General features: G+C 47.9%; 1 protein-coding gene across 1 annotated transcript; it reads left to right on the top strand.

The window, feature by feature from the left end:
- Positions 1 to 800: 800 nt before the first annotated feature.
- TMEM233 (transmembrane protein 233) lies at positions 801 to 22,015 on the top strand. The gene is made up of 3 exons (XM_061602591.1): positions 801 to 1,350; positions 12,118 to 12,252; positions 18,694 to 22,015. The coding sequence occupies exons 1-3, from the start codon at positions 1,090 to 1,092 to the stop codon at positions 18,703 to 18,705; spliced, it is 408 nt and encodes a 135-aa protein (XP_061458575.1). The 5' UTR covers positions 801 to 1,089; the 3' UTR covers positions 18,706 to 22,015.
- The last annotated feature ends 674 nt before the right edge of the window (positions 22,016 to 22,689 follow it).

The following is a 22,689-nucleotide window of genomic DNA, read 5'->3' as shown; positions in this document are numbered from 1 at the left end:
CACAACCATGAGGTCCTTGGAGGAAGGGGCATGATATCAATGGCATGAATAAATACGACCCAGCCGCAAAAGCCAAAAGAGCAGCAAACCAGTTGCGAGACAAAACGTTTTTGAGAAAATACTTCTCAAGGATTGTGCAGCTAACCACAATCCAGGGGTCTCTGTTCAGCCCTCAAAAGTCTCCCCCATACCATGGGGCTCATCTGAGCCGCTCCAGGCCCTCCTCTGGTGCATTTCTCGGGCTAGGACATGCTCCTGGGTGGCATAATCAGAATCACCTCACCCAGCCCCCTTTCCCCCCCTCCTGGCCAGTCAGAGGCCTTCAGCAAACCCATCACCAGGGCACAAAATCAATAGCCCCCCCTCTCTGTTGCTCCGCAGCACCCTGTTCCTGCGACTGCAGTTTGCTTTAATCGTTTTTGCAATACTGAATTTGCTGTAACCCGTCCTGGGACCTGCAGGCGAAGGGCGAGCAATCCATACAACCACAGCAACCACTGATTTCAGGGGTATACTACCGCTGGCCCTGGAGGTTCAGTCATGGCCCACCCCCCACCCTCCTTCCTTTGTCTTCCGTGCCCCGCTCTCGGTGAAGACGGTCTAGCCCTCCTGGCCGGGAGCCAGATCCACAGTCCTCTTCCTCCTGATTGGGTCGAGGAGTTCCGTGTAACTCCAACGTGGGCGTCCCTTCTCTCCCGATCAGCCAGACAGCTCCCCGAGCGCCGCGGGGGTCCTGCTGCTGCTGCTGCTGCCACCAACGCCGCCGCCCTGGTGCTGGAGGCGCTTCCAGTCTGCCGCGTCGCTCCCCTCCTTGGCGAGGCCACCGGGAGCGATCGGCTCCCCTCCTTGGCTCGGCCGGGGAGCGAAACCTGAGAGAGTTTGCCCAGGGGCGAGGAGGTAGGCTTGGCTCGGGCTTCGTTTTGGCCGCAGTCCCTGCGGAAAGACAGGAGCGCAGAGGCGCTGAGCGAGGGCAGGCAGGCGGCTCCTGCAGTGGCCGACGGAGCAGCCCTCTCTGCCGCAGCGACCAGCAGCAGCGGGCGCCTCTCCGCCGGCTCCCGTCCGCGCCGTCGAACCGGCTTCTCTTCCGCCATGGAGGGCTCCTCTTCGCCGCCGCCGCCGCCGCCGCCCGCCTACTCCCCCGCCATGGAGGGCTCCTCTTCGCCGCCGCCCCCCTATTCGGACCTCAAGCGGGGCCTGGGGAAGAGCGGCAGCGGCGCCCAGCTCCAGCTGGACGGCGACGAGGAGGCGCCCGGGGTCCAGGCGCCCCAGAACTACCTGTGGCTCAGCATCCTGTCCTGCTTCTGCCCGTCTTACCCCATCAACATTGTGGCCTTCGTCTTCTCGGTGATGGTGAGGAGCTGGCGCGCCGTCGGGGCGGGAGGAGACGGGCCGGGGTCTCACTATATATATATGCATTGCCCTCCTGGGGTTCAGCTGGCCGCTGGAGGGTCCATCGGCCACTGGGCAGCTCTTTGGGGGGAGGAGGACAAAGGGTTTTGCCCAACCCCGAGGAGACCTCCTGAAATTAATGGCTTGTCCATTAACGTCCCCGAGTCTACAAGATTTAGCATGGGACGGGACCCACGGGAATGAAAGGACCCCATTTAGTCACGGCCAACGCGTTATGTAGGAAGGGATTCGCTCCCGCGAGAGGCAGCGACGGCCGCCGACTCTGGTGGCTTTAAAAGAGGGTTAGACCGATTCACATCCATCACAGAGATGGATCGATTCCACAGAGGAAGCCACAGACCTGAACTTACAAGATCTAAACAGGGTGGTTCAGGACAGATGCTCTTGGAAGTCGCTGATTCATAGGGTCGCCATAAGTCATAGTCAACTTGAAGGCACATAACAACAAAGAACAATTCATGGCAGAGAAGGCTATCAAGGGCTACTAGCCATGATGGCTTTTATGCTCTGCCTTCACAGGTGGAGGTGGTATGCCTCTGGACGCCATTTGCAGGCAGAGAGAGCACTGCTGCGCTCAGGTCCTGCCTGTGGGCTTCCCTTAATGGGCATCTGGTTGGCCACTGTGAGGACAGGATGTTGGACTAGCTGGGCCACTGGCCTGAGCCAGCCGGCTCTTCTGTTCTGACGCCAGTTAACTTCAATGTAGAATTAGCACTGGAACCACTGAAATGAAAAGACCTAAGTTAGCCATGTCTATTAACCTCAGTGGGTTTACTCTAAGTAGCACTAGTGTTGGTTCTAGCCCGTAGAAATTAACGGACCTGAGTTAGCCATGTCCATTAACGTCAATGGGTTTACTCTGAGTAGGGCCAGCATTGGATCCAACATTGGTCTGTGCAAAGCCCCTGAGCCCCTGAATTGGTTCAGAATTCAGGTCAGGTTGGGATCAGAACAGGGCCACTCTGAAGTGCCAGATCAGGCCCTGAACTGGATTAGGCAGGGTGTGTGCATAGCCCTGGTTTGATGCACACATGAGGAGAATGTGCGGGTGTGTTATAGCAGTGCATGATTTGCACATGAATTATAATCACATACCACTGGGCAGTTGTACATTTTCCTTAAAAAGGCTCTGCCACAGTTCTTGTTCTTTCCAATGCCGGTGCCTTAAGTAGGAATGTAGGGATGGAGGGATGTGAACTGCCCTGGCCTGCATCCTGGCTACTTCTAGGTTCTGCGGGATACAGAAAGGAAAAGATGCTATCTGAGGTACAGATCTAGCCTGAAAAAGGGTGAAAATACCAGGAAGTTTTTGAAGGTTTTAAGGCAACAGATGGCAACGCTAAAACTGGGCATGGTGAGGGCAAAGAACGTGGCTCAGTGGCAGAGCATCTGCGTTGTATGCAGAAGGTCCCAAGTTCAATCCCCAATGGCATCTCCAGCTAGGACAGAGAGAGCCTTCTGCCTGAAACCCTGGGCAGCTGCTGCCAGTCAGTATTGACGATACTGAGCTAGATGGTCCAGTGGTCTGACTCACTATAGTGAAGGGCTGTAGCTCAGTGGCAGAGCATCTGCCTTGCATGCAGAAGGTCCCTGGTTCAATCCCCGGCATCTCCAGGTGGGTCAGGGAGAGACCCCCTGCCTGAAACATTGGTGAGCTGCTGCCAGTCAGAGTGGAGCAATGGTGGACCAATGCTAGATGGATCTGAGGTCTGACTCAGTATAAGGCAGCTTCCTATGTTTCTCTGTATGTTCCTAGCGGCCAACCCAGAAGCCCAAGAGGTGTACAAAGCTAGAGGTTCCTGTGGCCAAAGGGACTGGCCAGCCTGCCACATCAGGTAGCCTGAGCCTGGCCCTGGCTCTCATAATTACTGATTTGAAATATTTTTCACCCTGCTCTTCAGCTACAGCTACTAACAATAAGACAATTTTGTTTATAAGCTAAAAGATGCAACACTAAAGGAAAGGGTATTAGGAGGGAAGAGGAAAAAGCAAACTCGGGTGCTGGCCCATTGCTCCAGAGTTCTTGTTAACAACCAGCTGGAACAGAAACTGGAGAAGGGGAGTCAAGAATCCCCGGTTGCTCAGCTGGGCTGACAAACAGATCTTAAAGCCCCATCTCTGTGTGTGTGTGTGCCGTAGCCTGGATTCTTTTTTTTAATATGTATAATGTTTCATTGATTTTCCAGATAAAATTTACAATGTGATATAACAGAAGTTTTTGTTGTTTCTGCTAAGAGGGTAATGTACACATTGTAGTTAATTGAGAACATGCATCTTTTACACAAATGTCAACTTCAATACAATTAATTACAACCCCCTCAAACAACCCCCTCCCCCACACCTGGTGGCATTACTTAAGGAATAAGGGGATGTGGGGGGGAAGGGGGAGGGGAAACAGAAAGGGGGGGGAAAGAAGGGAGGAAGCAATGGTGGATGAAACAGGTGAGCAATTTGTTTAACGCTAGTCGCTCCAAATTTTAGCATAATAAGATGGTGGAATTTGATTGTGCTCTTTATTGTTAACATTCTGGATAAAAGGAAACCATACTGACGTAAATTCATAAGTTTTAGAAATTCCACGGGCAGCCCTTAGTTTGTATGTTAGTTTTTCCATAAAGGCAATGAACCAGATCTTGTGATATACCAATATTGTATTGTTGCGCCTTTTAGGTCTTTCCAATGTTTTGCTATTGTTAGACGGGCCGCCATAAGTAGATGCCCAGTTAATGGTTTGGCCCTCTCATTCACATCTACATCGGTGAGGAGATTCAGGAGTGCCACCTGCGGGGTCCTGCCCATGGGCCCAGGCACAATCAATTGGATTTCTTCAAACACCAGATTCCAAAATGGCTGGGCCTGAGGGCAAGACCGCTACATGTGAAAATACATGCCCCGCTAACAACATCCAGACATTGCTGGGTTTATTCAGGACAGCCACACCGGAATGACACCATTCTATGCACCAGTTTGAGCATATGTTCATGTAGCTGGTTGGAAGCTGAATTTATTATAGTTTTTTGCCAGTAAGTATGCCACACCCCTTCATCTATGAAAATATTACAGTCGTTCTCCCATTGCATCTCGAAACTGGATAAGTCAGACCCTTCAAGTGATAGCAGCACTGAATATATTTGAGAAACAATGCCTCTCTCACCATTATTTGCAGCTACAAGAAGTTGTTCAAAAGCTCTTAACTGGCAACAGGCCTGTTCTTTGATTCATGTCCTTGATAAAAATTCATGCGTCTGACGCCATTGGATCCAAGTAAAATTCATGTCACCCAGCGTATCTCTAAAAGATTGCTCTGTTATTAGTTGGTTGTTAGTGAAAAAGTCTCAGATACGGAAGAGTCCCCTCAACTTCCAATCCTGCCAGGCTACACATCTATTTTTATTGTAAAAATCGGGATGGAAGGAGAGAGGAGTCAAAGGGGAATTTAAACCAAACAGAGTTTTTTCACTCTTTTTCCAGCATTTAATCAATGTGGCCGTGAACGAATTTCCCATCATGCGCTGTAATGTTGTTTTTTATAATTTTTCTAAAAAGTAATGTGTTCAAAGGTAGGCCGTCCACCAATATATTCTCAGTTTGGACCCATCGCTTTCTAGTGCTGTCCAGGATCAGGAAAATAAGATGGCAGAGTTGATTGGGTAGCCTGGATTCTGAAGATCAGAAACGCTTCCAGTTTCCACTCTTTTGCAATAAGAGCTACAGCGGGCTGTGCATCTGAATCCCCTCTGCTGCAATTCCATTCCTGTCTTTGGGGCTAAGGCCTTTAGCTCAGTAGTAGAGCATTCGCTCTGCATGCAGAAGGTCCCAGGTTCAGTCCCTGGCATCTCTTGGTAGGGCTGACAGCATCCCCAGTCAGAAAATCCTAGAGAGCCGCTGCCAGTCAGTGTAGACAATATTGAGCTAGATGGATCTGCGGTCTGACTCAGTATAAAGTGGCTTCCTAGGTACCTCTCCGTATTGATTATAAATGCACGTGCACGCAGAAGCTGAGACACACAGACTGTCTGTTCCAAGAGAGTCCATTTAGCAAACCTCTAATGGATTGTGGTCCATTACTCATGCAGAGGGAGAAGTGGGTGGCCCTTTTAGAGCCCTGGGAAATTCAAAAAGAGGCTGGGGGTCTGCCAAAGAGCCTTGGGGCACATCCAGTCTGTGAATGGCAGGATAGCAGAGTGGAGACATTAAGATATTTTGCTAACAGAGATTGCTCCTGCCACCACCACCACTCCGAGAACGAAAAGCTTTCAAACAATAAAGGTTATTACAGGATTCTGAGGTGCCTTGATTCACCATGCAGGCGGCTGCATGTATCGCCCTCCTGATCTGTTATTTAAAACCAGGATGGCAGATACCATATTTTTTTTGGTGGGATCAAGAGTTCATGGAGATATTGCAGCCAGGCTGAAACACAGCAGGGCCAGTGAGGGGTGTGACTGGGTAGGGGGTGTGGTGTGGGGAGAGGCCCAGGAGCCAAGTGGAGAGGCTTGGAGGGCTGCATTTGGCCCTAGGCCAGAGGTTCCCCACCTGTATTCTCCCCCCTTCGTGCCCTTCAACCTACCACATCGCTCAAGGAATGAGATCCAACAAAGCTGGAAGCTGGACCATCCAGGATAGGCAAAAGAAAATACTTCTTCGTAGAGCGTATTGCTAAACTATGGAATTTGCTCCCACAGGAGGCAGCGAAGGCCACCCACTTGGATGCCTTTAAAAGAGGATTGGACCAGTTCATGGAGGACAAGGCGATCAGTGGCTAGTAGCCACAATGGCTATGCTCCACCTGCATAGGCAGAGGCAGTGTGCTTCTGAATACCAGTTGCTGGAAGCGTTAGGAGGGAACAGAGGACTCAGGTCCCACTTGCAGATTTCCCATTAGCAACTGGTTGGCCACTGTGAGAGCAAGGTGCCGGACTTGGTAGGCCACTGACCTGATCCAGCAGGCTCTTTGGATGTCCTGATGAAATGAGACTGCTGACGCCAATTTGCACCTCTTCCAGCACCGGATTGGGAGCTGGCAAGACCAAAAAGGGTGTCCAGGCACTCTTTGCTGCTGTCCAGTGCTCTCTCAGTCAGTAGTCACTCATTTCGTATGGAGAGGGTGTCTGTCAGGTTCTTCAGTGGTGTTTTTTTTGTTAGGGGGGAGGTTGTAGGTTGGACCCTGTCAAACCAAGGTGCTCAGGGCAGATGACGTGATGGTTCCATCTCCCAAGCAGATGAGCGATGGCCACCAGCTTGGATGGCTTTGAATGAAGAGTAGACCAATTCATGGAGGAGGTTATGGATGGCTGCTAGCCACTATAGCTATATTTTCCCTCCGCTGCTGGAGAAAGTGTGCTCTGAATGCCAGTTGCTGGGAATCACACGTGGGAAGAGCGCTGTTGCTTTTGGGCTTTCTATGAGGGCATCTGGTTGGCCACAGTGAGAATAGGATGCTGGACTAGATTTGTGGTATCTGCGCAGGCATGTGTGTGTACAAAGACATAATATGCAGAATTCCCAGAGTAGCTTAACCAATCAGTCCCTCTTCCCAGGCAACTCTGGGAATTGTAGATCTGAAAGGGGAATCAGGGTCTCCCAGCAACTCTGAGCACAAAGTATAGTTCCCAGGATTCTTTGGGGAAAGCCCTTATTGTTTAAAGTGGTGTCATAGCGTTTTAAATGCAAGGTGCAGATGTTGTCTAAGAGAGCTTGAAATGTATGGTGCGGATGTGACCTTATCTATGAGATCCTATTTGCAGCGTTCAGCTGCAAACTTGGGGGCGTTTCTCTCTCCTTTCAGAGCTCTTTTGTTTTCCAGGTTGCACTGTCCTGTTCTGGTCCCATGGAGGAGCCCACTAGGCAAGGCAGGTTGGTTGTTTCAGCACCATGGAGAGCTCCTACTGAGCCACTTGCTCTCACAAGGGCTGGAAGCAAACTGAGTCTTTCGGAGCCTTTTTGTCCTGTCCTTCCCCTTTTGGAGAACTAGAGTCTCTTAAAAGAGCCATCCATCTGGCCTGAAGATGGGCACTGGCGCATTTCCACTGGGCTGGCAAAGTAGCAGAACAGCCACATTCCACATCTGAGGTTGTATCGCATGCGGTGATGTCATTGTGGTCATGCCAATTCGTTACCGATCTGCCCACAAGACCTTTGTTCTTTTATTATTTAAAAGCATTTCTTTCAACTGCTTAATATTTTTTTTAATCTCTAAGTGGCATACAGAAATACACTTTAAAAACAATAAAATGGTGTCATAAAAACAAATGAGACGCAAATGTGAAAACCAGTAAAACAGTATGATAAAAGCAGAAATTCAGTGAATAACAGGATCTGATCTTATAGGTCAGAGGAAGCCGGGGGGGGGGGAAGATGTGCCTTTGCAAGACATCTGAAGCAACTGATGAACATAGGAACATAGGAAGTTGCCATTGGTCCATCTAGCTCAGTATTGTCTGCCCTGAGTGGCAACTGCTCTCCCAGGTTTATTTACTATTTATTTATTAAATTTATTTCCCACCCTTCCTCCCAGTAGGAGGCCAAAGTGGCAAGCAAAAACAGTAAAAACTCTCTAAAACATCTTAAGAACAGACTTGAAAATATATATTAAAACAAAACTTTTTTTAAAATAAAAAGCTTTAAAAACATCTCAAGGCAGAATTTCAGGCAGGAGCCTCTCCCACTCTTGAGATGCTAGAGATTGAACTTTCATGTTTGGACCACTTTGTAAGGCGCTTTGGGTCAACTTCTCGTGACAAAAGCAGCTACCAAATGCTATCCTCCTTATCTCTGAAGCCTGAGAGCAGGGTCTGCCTCATTAAATGTGTATCCCACCCTTCCTCCCCAAGAAGCCCTGGGTGGCAAACATCAAAACATTAAAGCGATACATTTTTAAAATCAAATAAAAACAGTTAAAGACCACGTGAAGACATTTAGAACATGCAGAGCTTGGAAAAGTTACTTTTTTAAACTACAACTCCCATCAGCCCCAGCGAGCATGGCCACTAAGCATGATCTAAGAACATTTTAAAGCAGTCCGATGCCCCCAATCGATGACGTCTGTCAGCCACCATTTTGGGGCTTACTACTTAGGAAGTGTGTTTAGCTTTCCAGACTCAAGTCTTCTTTCGGAAAGTTTAAACGGGAGCTTGGCTGTAGCGCACCGCTGTTATAGCACAGTGTGGAGGAGAGCCTGGCTGGGAGTCCCCAGAGTCTGTGAGTTCAAATGCCCGCTCATGTCTCCTGGGTGTTAAGGGCCAGTTAAAGATCACCCCCACAGCGAGTGGCTCAGGGGTTACGTGCCCTGCCACTTGTGCAGCCGTGGGCAAGCTGCATAGTCCCAAGGAGCCCAGTTGCCCCCCAGCTGGCAGTTGCAGACAAGGAAGGGGCTGGCTTGTGCAGCTGTGGCAAGTGAGCAGGCCCTGGCCAGCTGGGGAGGACTAGCCTCAGAGGGAGGCAATGGTAAACCCCCACTGAATACTGCTTACCAAGAACACCCTATTCATAGGGTAGCCATAAGTCAGGATCGACTTGCATCTGCAGAAAGTTCAGCCGAAGACTCACCCCTTTCACCTTGCTTTTAGAGGTGTGATGGAGGAAGCCCCCTACTGTATTAGTCATGTAGATACTTTATCTGAATTGGTTTTAATGATTTTGTCACGCATGATGCTTTGCAGTGTTTTGTTTTATTGTGCACTGCGTCGTGACTGTTGTGGCAGAGGGCAGTATAAAAATACCTTCTTAAATAACATTTATTTGTCTGAAGCTTTTTTAGCTTGCTGTCCAACTGAAAAAGAGCTGCCCAAGCAGCTTTTAGGCTTACAACCTAAAAGACACGACACAACAGGAGAAGTGATAGGGAGGGGGAAAGGGGGAAGCCTTCAGACTTGCGATTAAACAGACAGGACAGAAAAGGAAAAAAATTAACGATGGTTTGTTGTTGACTTGCTGATCATGGTTTCTTAAGGCGCAACAAACCATGATCCCTCGTTTGGACATAATGGGAAGCCAAGGCTTCCTGCTTTATTTATCCCACTTGCAACCCATGGAAGAGCAAAGTGGGAGCAATTGGGAGCTGTGTACCAGCCTACTAGTCTTTCATGATAAACCACAATCAGGCAAAAAGTTTGGCTTGTTGTTACATGCAAACATGGCCATATGTTCCTAAAAGCCAGGGATGAGGATCCTCAGACCCAGGGACCAAAAGTGGCCCTCCAGGCCTCTCCAACTGGCCCTTGGAGCTCTCCCCAGGCTGTGCCCTTCTTGAATGTTTTTAGCTGCCTGGAGTGCATCCTTGAACTCTGATCGTTCCACTTGCTTGCCTTATAGAGGATGGTGAGGGGTGTCTGCAGGGCTGGCACCAGGCATGTCTGGGCCCTTGGACACCAGCCTGCCCCAAGCCCGAGCTGACGTAGCCTAACACCCCCCCTCCATACAAATGGCCTGGGGCTAATACACCTGCCTGCACGCCCCACCTACCTTTTGTGTTATGTGAATGACATGTGATTGTCATCAACCAAGATGGTGGCAGGGGCATCAGCCCTTAAAGGAAGCCCCTGCCATCTTTTTGGGTGATGGCAGGCATGGGGCATTGTGCACACGGCATTCACACTGATGGGAGAGGTAGGTGGGGCATGCGGGTGGGCTTACTGAAGCCTGCGCTGTCTATATTGAGGGGGACGCTTGGGAGCTCCCTCTCTGTGATCCACGGCAGGGATGGGTTTATTTATTTATTATTTGATTTATATCCCACCCTTCCTCCCAGCAGGAGCCCAGGGTGGCAAACAAAAGCACTAAAAACACTTTAAAACATCATGAAAACAAACTTTAAAATACATTCAAACAAAACAACTTTAAAAACATTTTTTTAAAAAGCTTGTAGGACCCAATGCTGCTGCGGATCATGTAATGAAAGTGCCACCCTCCCATTCTAAGGAGGGACCCTTCAGAGGCCCCTCTGGGCTGCAGGAGCCCTTGGCCAGAGCCCAACCTCACTGCCCTGTGGCACCAGCCCTGGGTGTCTGAGCATTTGTACAAAGGAGCTTGCTGTACAAAGGTCAAATGCAAATTAGTTGGTCCGCCTACTTTTGCCTCTGGCTCCACCCGGTTGGCCAGAAGGGAATGTGGCCCTCTATCTGAAAAAAAGTCCCCTGCTTGTGTGTGCTGTACCCTTGGCGAAGGGGCACATCATAGGGGCCCTGCTCCATACCTACCATGGAGCCCATCCGGTAAGGAGGTCAAAATAAAGGCACCAACTCATGTCTATCCAGTTACAGATCCGGTTTTATTACAGAAATGTTCCTTCACATTCCCCGGTGAAGGCCTCAGTTCCATCCAGCTCCAAGTTCTCTAGCACAGCGTTCCTTCTCAGGGCTGCTTCCACTTTCCAGCAGAGATTCTTCCCCAACACAGGCAGGAGTCTTCCGCCTTCAATGCTCTTGGTAAACTTTTAAATGCTTTCAAAGGTTTTTTTAAAAATATGCTTTTAAACATGTTTTGTTTTCATATGTTTTTTAAAGATGTTTCATTTTAATTTGTTTTTAACGCCTATCTTGAAGAAGTTTTAGAGCATTTCTCGTGTTTTGTTGGCCGCCCTGGGCTGCTTCTGGGAGGAAGGGCGGGATAGAAATAAAATAAATAAATAAACTTAAATCAAGGGCTCCTCTACCTCCCCAGGGTGCAGGGGAACTAGGGTGAGCCTGGGTTCCTGCTATCCCTGCTCTGGCCATGCCCAATAGATCTCCAGGCAGGGTCCAAATGAGGTCTCCTAAAGAGTCATTGCCTGTTCTGGGCGTTGCCTGCGGGCGTGGATTGGGCCAGGGGCCAGCACAAGACTGGCGAGCCTTGGCGGTCCATCGCACCCTGGTAGAAGCCATTAAATATTCATTTTGTTTTGTCATCTGGATTAGCCGTCTTGCAAAGCTTCCATGAAACCCATGTAATGAGAAGTGAAGGAAAGCCCAGTCATATTTGCTGCAGTGCTTCCGAAAAAAAGACCTAATTGGAAACCTGAGCCGCCAGCCACTTCTCTACAGGCCTGTGATTCAGCTAGTGCTGTCTGCGATCATCACCTTCAATTCTGCAGTCGAGGAGACCTCTGCCGGGATACGTAGCTGATCCACTTTGTTCTATTTGCTGTACGCCTTCTTAAGGAGCTGTAGTTTTGAAACACTTGCGTCGTTAATAGGAATAAAACAAACTGCCTTATACCAGATCAGACCATTTGTCCTTCTAGCTCAGTATTGTCTACACTAACTGGCAGTGACTCATCAGAATTTTCCTGCCTTACCTGGCAATGCTGGGAATTGAACCTGGAGCCTTCTGCATGCAAAGCAGATGCTCTACCACTAAACCACTGCTTTCCCCAAAATTGTAAGTGCTCCAACTGGCCCCATTTTATGACAATTCCTATGTGGGCACAAGAAGCAGGCTACCAAGGGTGTTTCAGCACCATGGAGAGCTCCAAGTGAGCTACTTGGCTCTGACCAAGCCCTTTTCAGCCTCTGCCTCCAGCCCACCTCTCCTAGGCTCCACACCGTCTATAAGAACTGCAGTCGTTAAAGAGCCAACACAAGACCCTTGAACCTGGCCCGGTAGCAAACTGGAAACCACTGCAGCTTTCATCCAAACGTGTTGCGTCCCCACTAATGAAAGAAATGAGGCGCAAGGGGCTTGGTTGGTTGGTTTGAACGAGGGATTAATCATCACATTTTTCCTCCGCAGGCATTAAACAGTTATACACAAGGAGATATAGAAGGGTCGAAAAGACTAGGCCGCACTGCGTTACTGGTTGCCGTGGCAGCTATCCTGATCGGCCTTGTGATGATTGGAATCCTTTGTATAGTCCATTTCACTACGGTGAGTAAGATTTGGTCATTCTCCGGCAGATTTGCAATAACTAACCGGGTTACCTCTTTATCAGTGCCATCACTAGTGTTGAGGGAGGGATCAGAGGAGTGAGAGTAGACCGCTGATTGACCCTGGTTATTTATTTATTTATCTATTTATTAGACTGATATCCTGCCCTTTCTCCCAGTAGGAGCCCAGGGCGGCAAACAAAAGCACTAAAGACACTTTAAAACATCATAAAAACAAGACTTATATTAAAACAAAACTTCTTTAAAAACATTTTTTAAAGCTTTAAAAACATCTTTTTCTAAAAAAAGAAAAGAAAAAGGTTTAAAAACACATTAAAAAGCAATTCCAACCACAGATGGTTAAATTTCTGAGAAACCAGAGTTTTGATTTAAGATAAGCAAGTGTCTAGATCTCGCAGGTGGAAACGAAGGGAAGTGGTGTTTCAAACTTAGGCTGGATTTTTCAAATTTGCACTTTCTGAAAAAATATGAGAACCAAAAGAGCCATCTTTTGAAATTCACCCTCATCCGAATTTTGTCATCCAATTCACCAACTGTTTACAAAAATGAATATATTAGGGGAAAACGTGTTTGAAAATGCATTTATTGGTGAAAATAACATTGAACAATGTGTTATATATTGGGAGAAAGTGCTGGCCAAAATGTGTAAGTTAGTCAAAACTGCAGACAGAAATGTTTTTGTTAGGAGAAGCACTAAGATGTTGATCTTCATTTTCATGAAGATCTTTTTTTAAAATGCAAATTGCAGAAATGTGAAGAGCTGAGTTTAACACTGGGAAACTGAGAAAGTGAGAGAGCCTTCCGTCCCTGCCTGCAAACAAGTGAAAATAAATGCTCATTTAAGACCGGCCACAGTCTTAACTTCTGCATAAGCTTTGTGCAAGCAAATCAAGACGAATGCTGAATAAAAAGGTCATCGGGAAGAATATTTGGGGGGGTCTGTAGGGTTGGTTTAAACCAGAGAAGGGGAACCTGTGGCCCTCTGGATATTGCTGGGCCGCAAACTCCCACCATCCCTGACCATTGGCCATGCTGGCTGGATCTTAATCCATTCCAGGGGCGTCACTACCGGGGTGCGGCGGGTGCGGCCTGCACCCGGATGTCACCATGAGGGGGGGTGACACCCAGAGCCGCTCCGGCCTGCCCCGCGCCGTTGCCCAGCAAGGCTGCTCCAACTCCTCGGAGGCGGGCGAGTGCGGGAGCAGCGTCAGCGGGGCGAGGGAGGCACGCCAGCGTTCCCAGGCCTTCTCCGGCTGGGTGCCCCTCCAGCGCGCACCCTCCCAGGGGCGTGGATGGGGTGGCTGGCTTCGAGTGTGCGCTCGCAAGCCCAGCCACCTCGTCCATGCCCCTGGGAGGGCGCGCACCGGAGGTCCGCACCCCCCCGCACTCCCGCTAGTGATGCCGCTGATCCATTCCCCCAGGATATCCTGAGAAGGAGACCAAAACTGCAATCCAATACACACTTACCTGGGAGTAAGTTGCATTTTACTCAATGGGGCTTAATTCTGAGTGGACATGTAAAGGATTGTACTGCAAGACTGCACCCTATCCCCGCTTCCCGGGTAGTAAGCCCCATTGAACTCAGTGGGACTTCCCTCTGAGTAGACATAGATTGGATTGCAGTGTCAAACCCCAGAGATACCGGCTGTCGTCAGCTGGTAGCCTTAACATGTGCCAACGCAGGGTCTGGGAAGGAACTGATGTAAGGCAAAGGTGGGAGGAAGTGGATAAATTTAGCCCCGAAGAACATTAAGGGGAACCGGAGACAGGAGTGACATACTGAGAATGAAGATGTGAAATGGTGATGCAGCGTCTTCCCAAAGGCATCTGCTTGTCTGCTGTGAACATAGGAACACAGGAAGTCGCTTTAAAATGAGTCAGACCATTCGTCCATCTAGCTCAGAATTGTCTGCACTGACCGGCAGCAGCTCTCCAGGGTTCCAGGTTGGGCACATTCCCAGTCCTACTTGGAGATGCCATTAGGGATTGAACCTGGGACCTTCTGCATGCAAAGCAGATGCTCTTAACCACTGAGCTATGGCCTCCCCCCTTTTAAAAAGAAAAACCTGTAAGTGTCAGTGCACTGTGCTCCCTGTCTCCTAGAGCTGCTTTCGCCAACCTGGTGCCCTCTTCAGATTCTTTGGAATGCAACTCCCATTAACCCTCCAAACACTGGGAGGGCATTCGGTTGGCCCCGAGAGATGACAGGGTGACACTCGTCGTGGATGCAGGATGAAACGGCCAGTTCCTCTGCCATCCAGTCCCACCCCGGAGATCTGGCCATCGTGTTATGTTTACCTTAGCAGCTCATCATTGCAGCAGATGAAATTACCAGCTGTCCTAAACATGCAGGAGCAGGCAGCAGAGCAGTGGCTGGATAGGATGTTTGCACAAGACGTTTTAATACAAGTTGAGACGGCCATAAATTTGTGACCTCTTTCTGCTGTACGTCACCCTTTAGGAGGATGGTCTTGTTGGTTCCCCTACCCCTTTCTCCAAACCAGAGCTCTCAAGAAACAACAATCTCATATAATTAGGCCTGCACCCTTTCATCGGTTCGTAATTGGCAAGTTCAACTCATCAAGCTGTACCTAATTAATTGCAGGAGGCTACTTTTCAGCTGAGAGGGCTGCACGGTGTTGTCAGAATCAGGGGCAGAGTCATCCAGAGTCTCATTGGGTCTTACACCCTTTACTTTTTTGGAAGCAGGGTCACAGCAGGATCCCTGTGTCTCCAGCATCCTATGAGCCAATCAGCATGAAAGGGGAGTCTGTTAGCCACTGAGAAGAGTCTTCTTGTCCTTTCTTATCTGATTGGAGCTAATCAGAGTGAAAAAAGTTCCTACTTCAAAAAGCCAAGTTGTGGCGAGTGAGACGCCTGTAATTGTAGAGGAAGAGACAGTGAATCATGATGACAGCATCCCATCTACATCATCAAGCAGTTTGAATTCAATAATTCAAACAATATCTCTGACAGTAAGAAAGGACAGACAAATGGTGACAGTGATAGAGAAGCAGAAAGCAGTATTCAAGCCTAGCCAGATCATTCTATAATCTTAGAAGGCTGTACGATCTTAGAAGCGGTCATGGCTGTGACTATTATGAAGGGATTCAGCACTTCTGAATTTGCCACTACACTACTGGTCAGACCAAAAAAAGAGAAAAGATTTGGTGACCTTTCCTTTTAATAATGATGAACAGGAGCTTTTATTTATCAAATTTGCACGGTATCCTCTCCAATATCTTAAAAACTAATCTAGATTTACTACTTTTTTTTTTTGCTTGTTCAGTTTCAGGGCAGGTGATTCACCACTTTGTCAAGCCAAGATTATTGATATGTCTCTTTTTTCTATTGGGCTTGTGGTAGATCTCGATATGATGTACCAACACAAGCAAAGCTCATTACATAAATGAATACTCAACAGTAACAATCACCCCAAAGTTCTGTAACCATGTTGACAGCATTACAGCTACTGCATACCCTATAACATTTCACAGATAAAACATCCTTAAGTTCATCTCAAGGATTTAGTGTCTTTGGCGGCATACACAAGGTACATTTAAAGCACATTTAAAGTTCATTTCTAACCCCCACCCCCCAAAAATGTAGTTTGTTAAAGTTTTGGGGAACTATAGCTCAGTTCCCATGATCCTTTGGGAGGGAGAGAAATGTGCTTTAAATGTATGGTGTGCACACAGGCAAAGACCATTTCCCCATCACACACTGCTAAAGGCTATAGGGCTAGATTCAGTTTTCTACAATAGCATGCCCTACTCTGTTGTAAAAGCTATGCCGGCTTGGTTGCATTACATTAAAGATATTCTAGACCACACAATTGCCCTACAATTTGTTTACGATGCTTTGAAATGAGCCTCACCAATACATGAAATGATTGGTTGTACATTACAGTGTTCAGGCGGAGAGTACCATTGCTCACATAGCTGGAATGGCATAAGAAGCAGATATTGGTCAGCTTGGGTTTGCAGAAGTATCAAAATCTATGGGAGGGGGGATGTCTGTCTGTGTTGGGGGGGTAGACCTCAAAAACAGCCCAAGGAGGACTGAGTGTACTCAGCAGTTGTGAAATGTTGACTGTCTATTGGATGTGTGTGGAAAATGGGGAAATGAAATGGAGTATCCTGGAGAGAGGGGAATGGAATGAGGTATCGCTGAATCCTGACAGTGGCTAGATGTGAATTCTAGAGTGTCAACCTTCAGTAATAAGCTTCTTGTTATTGGTAAACAGCCACGAAATGGGCTAGGCTCAGGCCACGTTGGGCAACTGAGGGTGGATGAGTCTTCATATGGAACCCTAGAGACAAAGTCTGATGCCACTCCAGGTTCCTAGGAACCCTCCTTAGATGTTTTAAAAACAGGACGTTTTGTTTTTGGAATAACACTAGTTTGTGCTTCCTGCAAGGGTCCTGACTGATCCAAAAGAGAGAAACCACAGATGCAGCTGAGGGGCAGGGAGAAAGGGAAAGGAGTTCAGCTTGGCTAAAGAAAAGGGCTTGCTCCTGTACAGCTCCATGGGGTTGGAGCAGGCATAGAAAGGAGCAGTGTGGAGCAGCCTCCTGGATGATTCCAAAAGGCTGATCCAAGTGGAGCAGTCTCCTCAGCAAAAGACTAAACAAAGCGGGGACTGAGGGGGGAAAGAGACTTCCTGGAGGACATTATCACTCATACAGTCGGTGATCTTCTTAAGGACTGGGCTGGGTACAGGAGGCACTCTATGACAAAGGATACAGGTAATGATTACTCATCGCAACATGATTTTCCTGCCGGAGAGTGGTGGTGGGGTCATGAGGGGTCTTTGGACAATCAGAACTCACAAGCCAGATGACATCTGTCATGGGGAAAGGTGGAAATATTTCAAAGAAATGCAGATTTAAACTGAATCCATTTGCCAATAAAAGGTGCAGCCTGAAATTGAACTTCTTAATATAATCTCTGGGGGAAAGCGCTTGTTGGAGGACGCCCATTGTCCGTTTATATTTGATATGGTAGATGTTGTGGCGACCAATGAAGCATTCCCTTATGCAATTCATTATGCATATTGGTCCCATGGGGGCATTCCCCTGTGCAGCAACTACTATGGGGAGGCTCTGGGGTGGGAACCACTGAGGCTTCCCCTGGTACTCTGCTTGAACTATTCTGGCTTACTCCAATTCCTTGCATGGGTGCTGTGCTCACTGCCCAGAGCAAAGCCAAAACAAACACATAGCCTCTGGGCATGTGCAGAGTTCCAACTAAACCAAGGCAAAAAAATGAGGAGACAGACTGTAGGTTAGTGGCAGAGCAGATGGTTGCGTGCAGATGATTGCAGGGTTCTGTCCACAGCATCTCCAGTTAGAACTGAGAATGACTCCTGTCTGAAACCCCCATAAACAATACTAAGTTAGATGAACTAGTGTTTTGACTAGGTTTGAGGCAGTTTCCAATGAGACAAAAAAGAGCAGGGACCAGATATTTATTACTCGTGCAAATTTCAGCATTACAAAACTCATGAGCAGTTGCCTTTCTGTATCAATTTATCCCCTGCTCCCTGATGACACCAATGAGTGATGTGATGTGATCACACTATGTGCTTTGTTATTCCCTGCCAAGAGCCAATTAGGTGAGGTGAAGTGTGTCGGAAGTACAACAGCAGGGATCATTCAGTTAGTAACCTCAGAGTTAATTCTGTTGACAGCCAGCTGAGGGGGCATTGTTGCCTAGCAACCAGTCAGAATGGCATGATCCTTGCTGATCCTTGCCCTTGCTCCCAAAATATGCTGGGGACTGAAGGCTAACATGATAAGAACCTAGAAGGCTGTCAGACCCTTGGTCTATCTGGCCGGCAGTGGCTCTCCAGGGTTCCTGGCAGGAGTCTTCCCGCAGCCCAACCTGGTGATGCCTGAGACTGAATCTGGGACCTTCAATATGCAAAGCAGGTGTTCTACCACTGAGCTATGGCCTTTCCCCTTTAAATGTCTGTGCTTTGGCACAACAAGGTCAAGCGGCTGCGTCTCTGATAACGGTCCAAGGTGTGCCTGATTGCTTCTTCTATGTCAAAGAAGGAAGGCTTTATGAAAACAATGAAAAAGAAAAACAGAACCCATTAGCAAACATCAAGCCATTTCCTGACATTCAGGGATCTATTGATTTTTTCAGATTCCCCCTGATGCATAATTCACCGCTAACTGGCATTGACCTGACAGCTGTTAGTGGGGGACTTAATGCTTTTGATTCCAAAGTGTATTGAGCCACTAATGCAGTGGGTTGTTTGTTTAATGGGAACAGCAGCGATTAAATAATGTGCCCATTAGGCCTTGAGGATGAATAATTCAACTACAGCAAACTCTCTCTCACTCTCACTCTCTCTCTCTTTCTCTGCCCCACCTCTCTTGCGGGGGTGATCATTATTTGTACGCTAATGCAGCACGTCATCTGAAATCCAAGACTTTTGGATGGGAAGGGTTGCCATCTCCAAACCTCTGGGAAAGGCACAGGGAATCTCCGGCAAAGAAGAAACATCGTCATAATTGATCCTTCGAGTCCAGATGGTTTGATTTAATCCTACGAGCCGCGCTCGAGGCAGGTCACTGGTCAGCAAGACTATTAAGCCATTGTTGGCCCATGCGGTGCCGCGAGAACTGAAATGGGCCTCAACCTAAAGAAAAGCATTTCTTCAGGAATGCCGTTGTAGAGAAAAGCTTCCTCTCCTGGTTCCGATCCCACTACCCTGCGCTGCCTCTCTTTTTATGTATATCAGAGGCGTGCTCTCTGCCTGCAGTGCACCCCCCTCCCCATATTGTAGGCATTTGCACCCAACTCTTGTGAGGAATGCTCCCCAGGACAAGAGGTGCTCTCCGGCTGAGCTCTCTGGATCGGCTACAGATGGAAGGGCTGAGCTGGAGGGAGCCGGACAAAGTGGGCAGCCAACCTGCTATTTTCGGGGACTTCCCCGTCAGGTTCTCAGACCCATTTGCCACTTCTCAGGATGCAAAGATGTCCCACCGGGCGTCCTCAACCTGCTGCATCTCCACCCTCTCCGCAGTGGCAGAATTATCATTTTGGGTTTTGTCCGTCTCTACTCGCAACATGGAGAGAGGTCAAATTTTGAAGGCTGCCCCAAGTCTCAGCGCTTTTCCCCCATCCATGAGCCGGCTTGCCATTCTCTCTTCACATAGGAAGCTGCCTTATTGGTCCATCTAGCTCAGTACTGTCTGCACTGACTGGCAGCAGCTCTCCAGGTTTTCAGAGAGGGAGTCTTTCCTAGCCCTGCCTGGAGATGCCACTGGAGACTGAACCGGGGACCTTCTGCATGCAAAGCAGGTGCTCTGCTACTGAGCCAGAGCCCTTCGCCTCCCTTCCCAAGCTGCCTTCACTCCAGCCCAGCTGTAAGGAAATTCCCTTTCCCCCCTGTCCCTCTGGAACAGGCTGCTGTTGCTTCTTTTGCAGGAATGTTTTGCAATCTCTTTCTGCAGCGTCCCATTTGTTTGATCATACCTCTGCTATATGTTTGTGCTTGTCCAGCTGTGAATTGTATGAGACCATATGATACTCGATAACAGAGGCAGCTGGTGACTCCAAGTCAGTGGGGCAGTGGAATCCACTCCGGGTTTTAGTCTGAACTTACATAGAATCATAGAATAGTAGAGCTGGAAGGGGCCTATAAGGCCATTGAGTCCAACCCCCTGTTCAATGCAGAAATCCAACTTAAAGCATACCCAACAGGTGGCTGTACAGGTGTCTCTTGAAGGCCTCAAGTGCCAGAGAGCCCACCACCTCCCTAGGTCATTGGTTCCATTGTTGAACTGCTCTAAAAGGAAGTTTTTTCTTGATGTTCAGTTGAAATCTGGATTCTTGTAACTTGAGCCCATTATTCAGTGTCCTGCACTCTGGGATGATTGAGAAGAAATCCTGGCCCTCCTCTGTGTGACAATCTTTCAAGGGCTTGAAAAGTGCTCTCATTTCCCCCCTCAATCTCCTCTTCTCAAGGCTAAATGTACCGTTCTTTCAGTCTCTCCTCATAGGGCTTTGTGTCCAATCCCCTGATCATCTTTGTTGCCCTCCTATGAACCTGTTCCAGTTTGTCTGTGTTCTAGTTTGTCTTAAAGTGTGGTGTCCAGAACTGGACACAATATTCAAGATGAGACATAGCTAATGCCGAACAGAGGGGAACTAGTACTTCACATGATCTGGAAATCTTCTGTTAATGCAGCCTAAAATAGCATTTGCCTTTTTTGCAGCCATATCACACTGTTGGGTCATATTCAGCTTGTGATCAGCAACAGTCCCAAGATTCTTCTCACATGTAGTATTACTGAGCCAAATATCCCCCATCTTATTACTGTACATTCATTAGTTCTGACTAAAAGCCAGAGCGGATCCCACTGTCCACTGGGATGGAGCCACCAGCCACCACTGCTCAAGAGGACAACTCATCCTGAGAGCCAGGGATGAGTTAGGATGATGTTGGTGGCGATGGTGACCAATTGAGGGAACACCCTAGCCAACTCCTATGCCTTCAAGGGCAATTTAATCTGCAGAAATCAGCAGGTGAGGCTTTTCATAGCACCGGAAGTTACATTCAAAGCACCTTTAAAGCACATGGCTTCCACCCAAAGAATCCTGGGAGCTGTAGTTTGTTAAGGGTGCTGGGAATTGTAGCTCTGGGGGGAAACTACAGTTCCCAAGTTCTTGGGAGAAGCCATCTGCTCCAACTATAAGCAGAGTTTGAGGCTGCGAATCAAGCTTTCAGTTAAAAGGCACCAACCACTTGGGAGTAGCTGAAAATCAGGAACTGAAATGCAACCAGGCTTGGAGAAAATATTAACCTCTCCCTTCCCATGCCAGATCCTGGATGGAATGGGTTCTATCCAATGTTAGGCCTGCTGAGAGTAGATCCAATAAAATTAATCGACGTGGCTGACTTAGGTCTATTAATCTCATCTAATTTACTCCTCTAATTTAGGCTGTTCACACACCACAAATATAAATCACATTTCTGCCCCCCAAGAATCCTGGGAACTGTAGTTTGGTAAGGGTGCTGGAAAGACTTATAGAGGGAGGCAAGAAGAAATGCAGCCCACCTCCCACTTTTTTACAAGTGGGGAAATATGAAAAGATTTACCCCCTCCTCTCCATCACCAAATGTTTTAAGGGATCTCACGGTCGCAAGAAACTCTCACAAAGGGATAGAGGCCAATCACGATAGCCACCAGTGCCTGGTTGTGGATTTAATAAAACATCAAATTGTCCAAAAGGGGGGGAAACAGTTAATAAACTTGTACTGGTTTGTATATTTCACTGTTCAAATCCCTTAAATGCTAAAGGGGACTTCTATAAATTAGCAACTCTCTGGCTCTGGCCGCATGAACAATCGAGAGAACGGAAGCATTTTCAGAAAATAAAGTAAAAAGCATGTGTGCTTTTAAGTTTTTAACATGTCACTGATGCAATCCTCGTGCATTAGCCGTGAATTTATACTGGGCCGTCCACAACTTATTCCACTTTATTAGCTGCCTTGAGATGCTTCCTCAGTGTTACTGTATTATTGCTGTCTGGAGGGGCACTCTTGCATTATAGCATGACCATCCCCCCCCCACAAACCCAGAATATTTATGGTATGAACAATTACAGGATTTCAGCAGGAAGCTACGGATTAGAGATGAAGCAGCATGCCCCACCCTGAAACGTTTGCAGGCACAAATAGTATTGAAAGTGGGATCTTGTATAACCGGGCTGACACCATCATGCACGCCAATAGTCATGAATGCACAATAAAAAGGATGTCCACAAAGGCCCTTGTTCTATATATATTCATCACCCTGTTTTCTACCCCCACCAATGAGCTGGATGCAACTGCTGTTGGGGGAGGGCCATTTAAAGCTCAACACACTTTCACTATAACCTTCGTGGTGGGTGCCGTTTTATGACCCCGTTCGGCAATGGTAAACCCCCTCTGGATACCGCTTACCATGAAAACCCTATTCATAGGGTCGCCATAAGTCGGGATCAACTTGAAGGCAGTCCATTTATTTATTTATTTATTTATTTATTTATTTGTTAAATTTTTATACCGCCCCACTAGCATAGCTCTCTGGGCGGTGTACAACAGTGTACAACATTTCCATTTCCATTTTTGTAAAACAGCTCTTTAATTAGTGTTAACACACTTTTCTGGCTATACTTAAAACAATGACAATGAAGGAGCCATGACGCCATAATGTGAGGCTGTGGTGTTAACAGTTCTACGAATCTGGGTGCTGCCAGATGGGCGTTTAATATCGGATTATTGCTGCTCATGCCTGCAAGGTTGGTGTTTTTTTTTGCAGGATCCACATATCTATCTCGTCCAGCTGTTCTTGCGGCAGACAACCACCTACCCCACTAGGAAGCCCACAAGTGAGGCCTGTGCACAACAGTAGCT

The sequence above is a fragment of the Rhineura floridana genome, chromosome 19 (genome assembly GCF_030035675.1).
Source record: "Rhineura floridana isolate rRhiFlo1 chromosome 19, rRhiFlo1.hap2, whole genome shotgun sequence".
NCBI classification, from domain to species: Eukaryota; Metazoa; Chordata; class Lepidosauria; order Squamata; family Rhineuridae; genus Rhineura; species Rhineura floridana.
This window is presented reverse-complemented; position numbering and strand designations above follow the sequence as displayed.

Excerpts from the sequence above, each read along its gene's own strand:
- TMEM233 (XM_061602591.1), top strand. The coding sequence starts at position 1,090 with ATGGAGGGCTCCTCTTCGCCGCCGCCGCCGCCGCCGCCCGCCTACTCC. Across the intron at positions 1,351-12,117 it reads CCTTCGTCTTCTCGGTGATG|GCATTAAACAGTTATACACA; the intron begins GTGAGGAGCTGG and ends TTTCCTCCGCAG.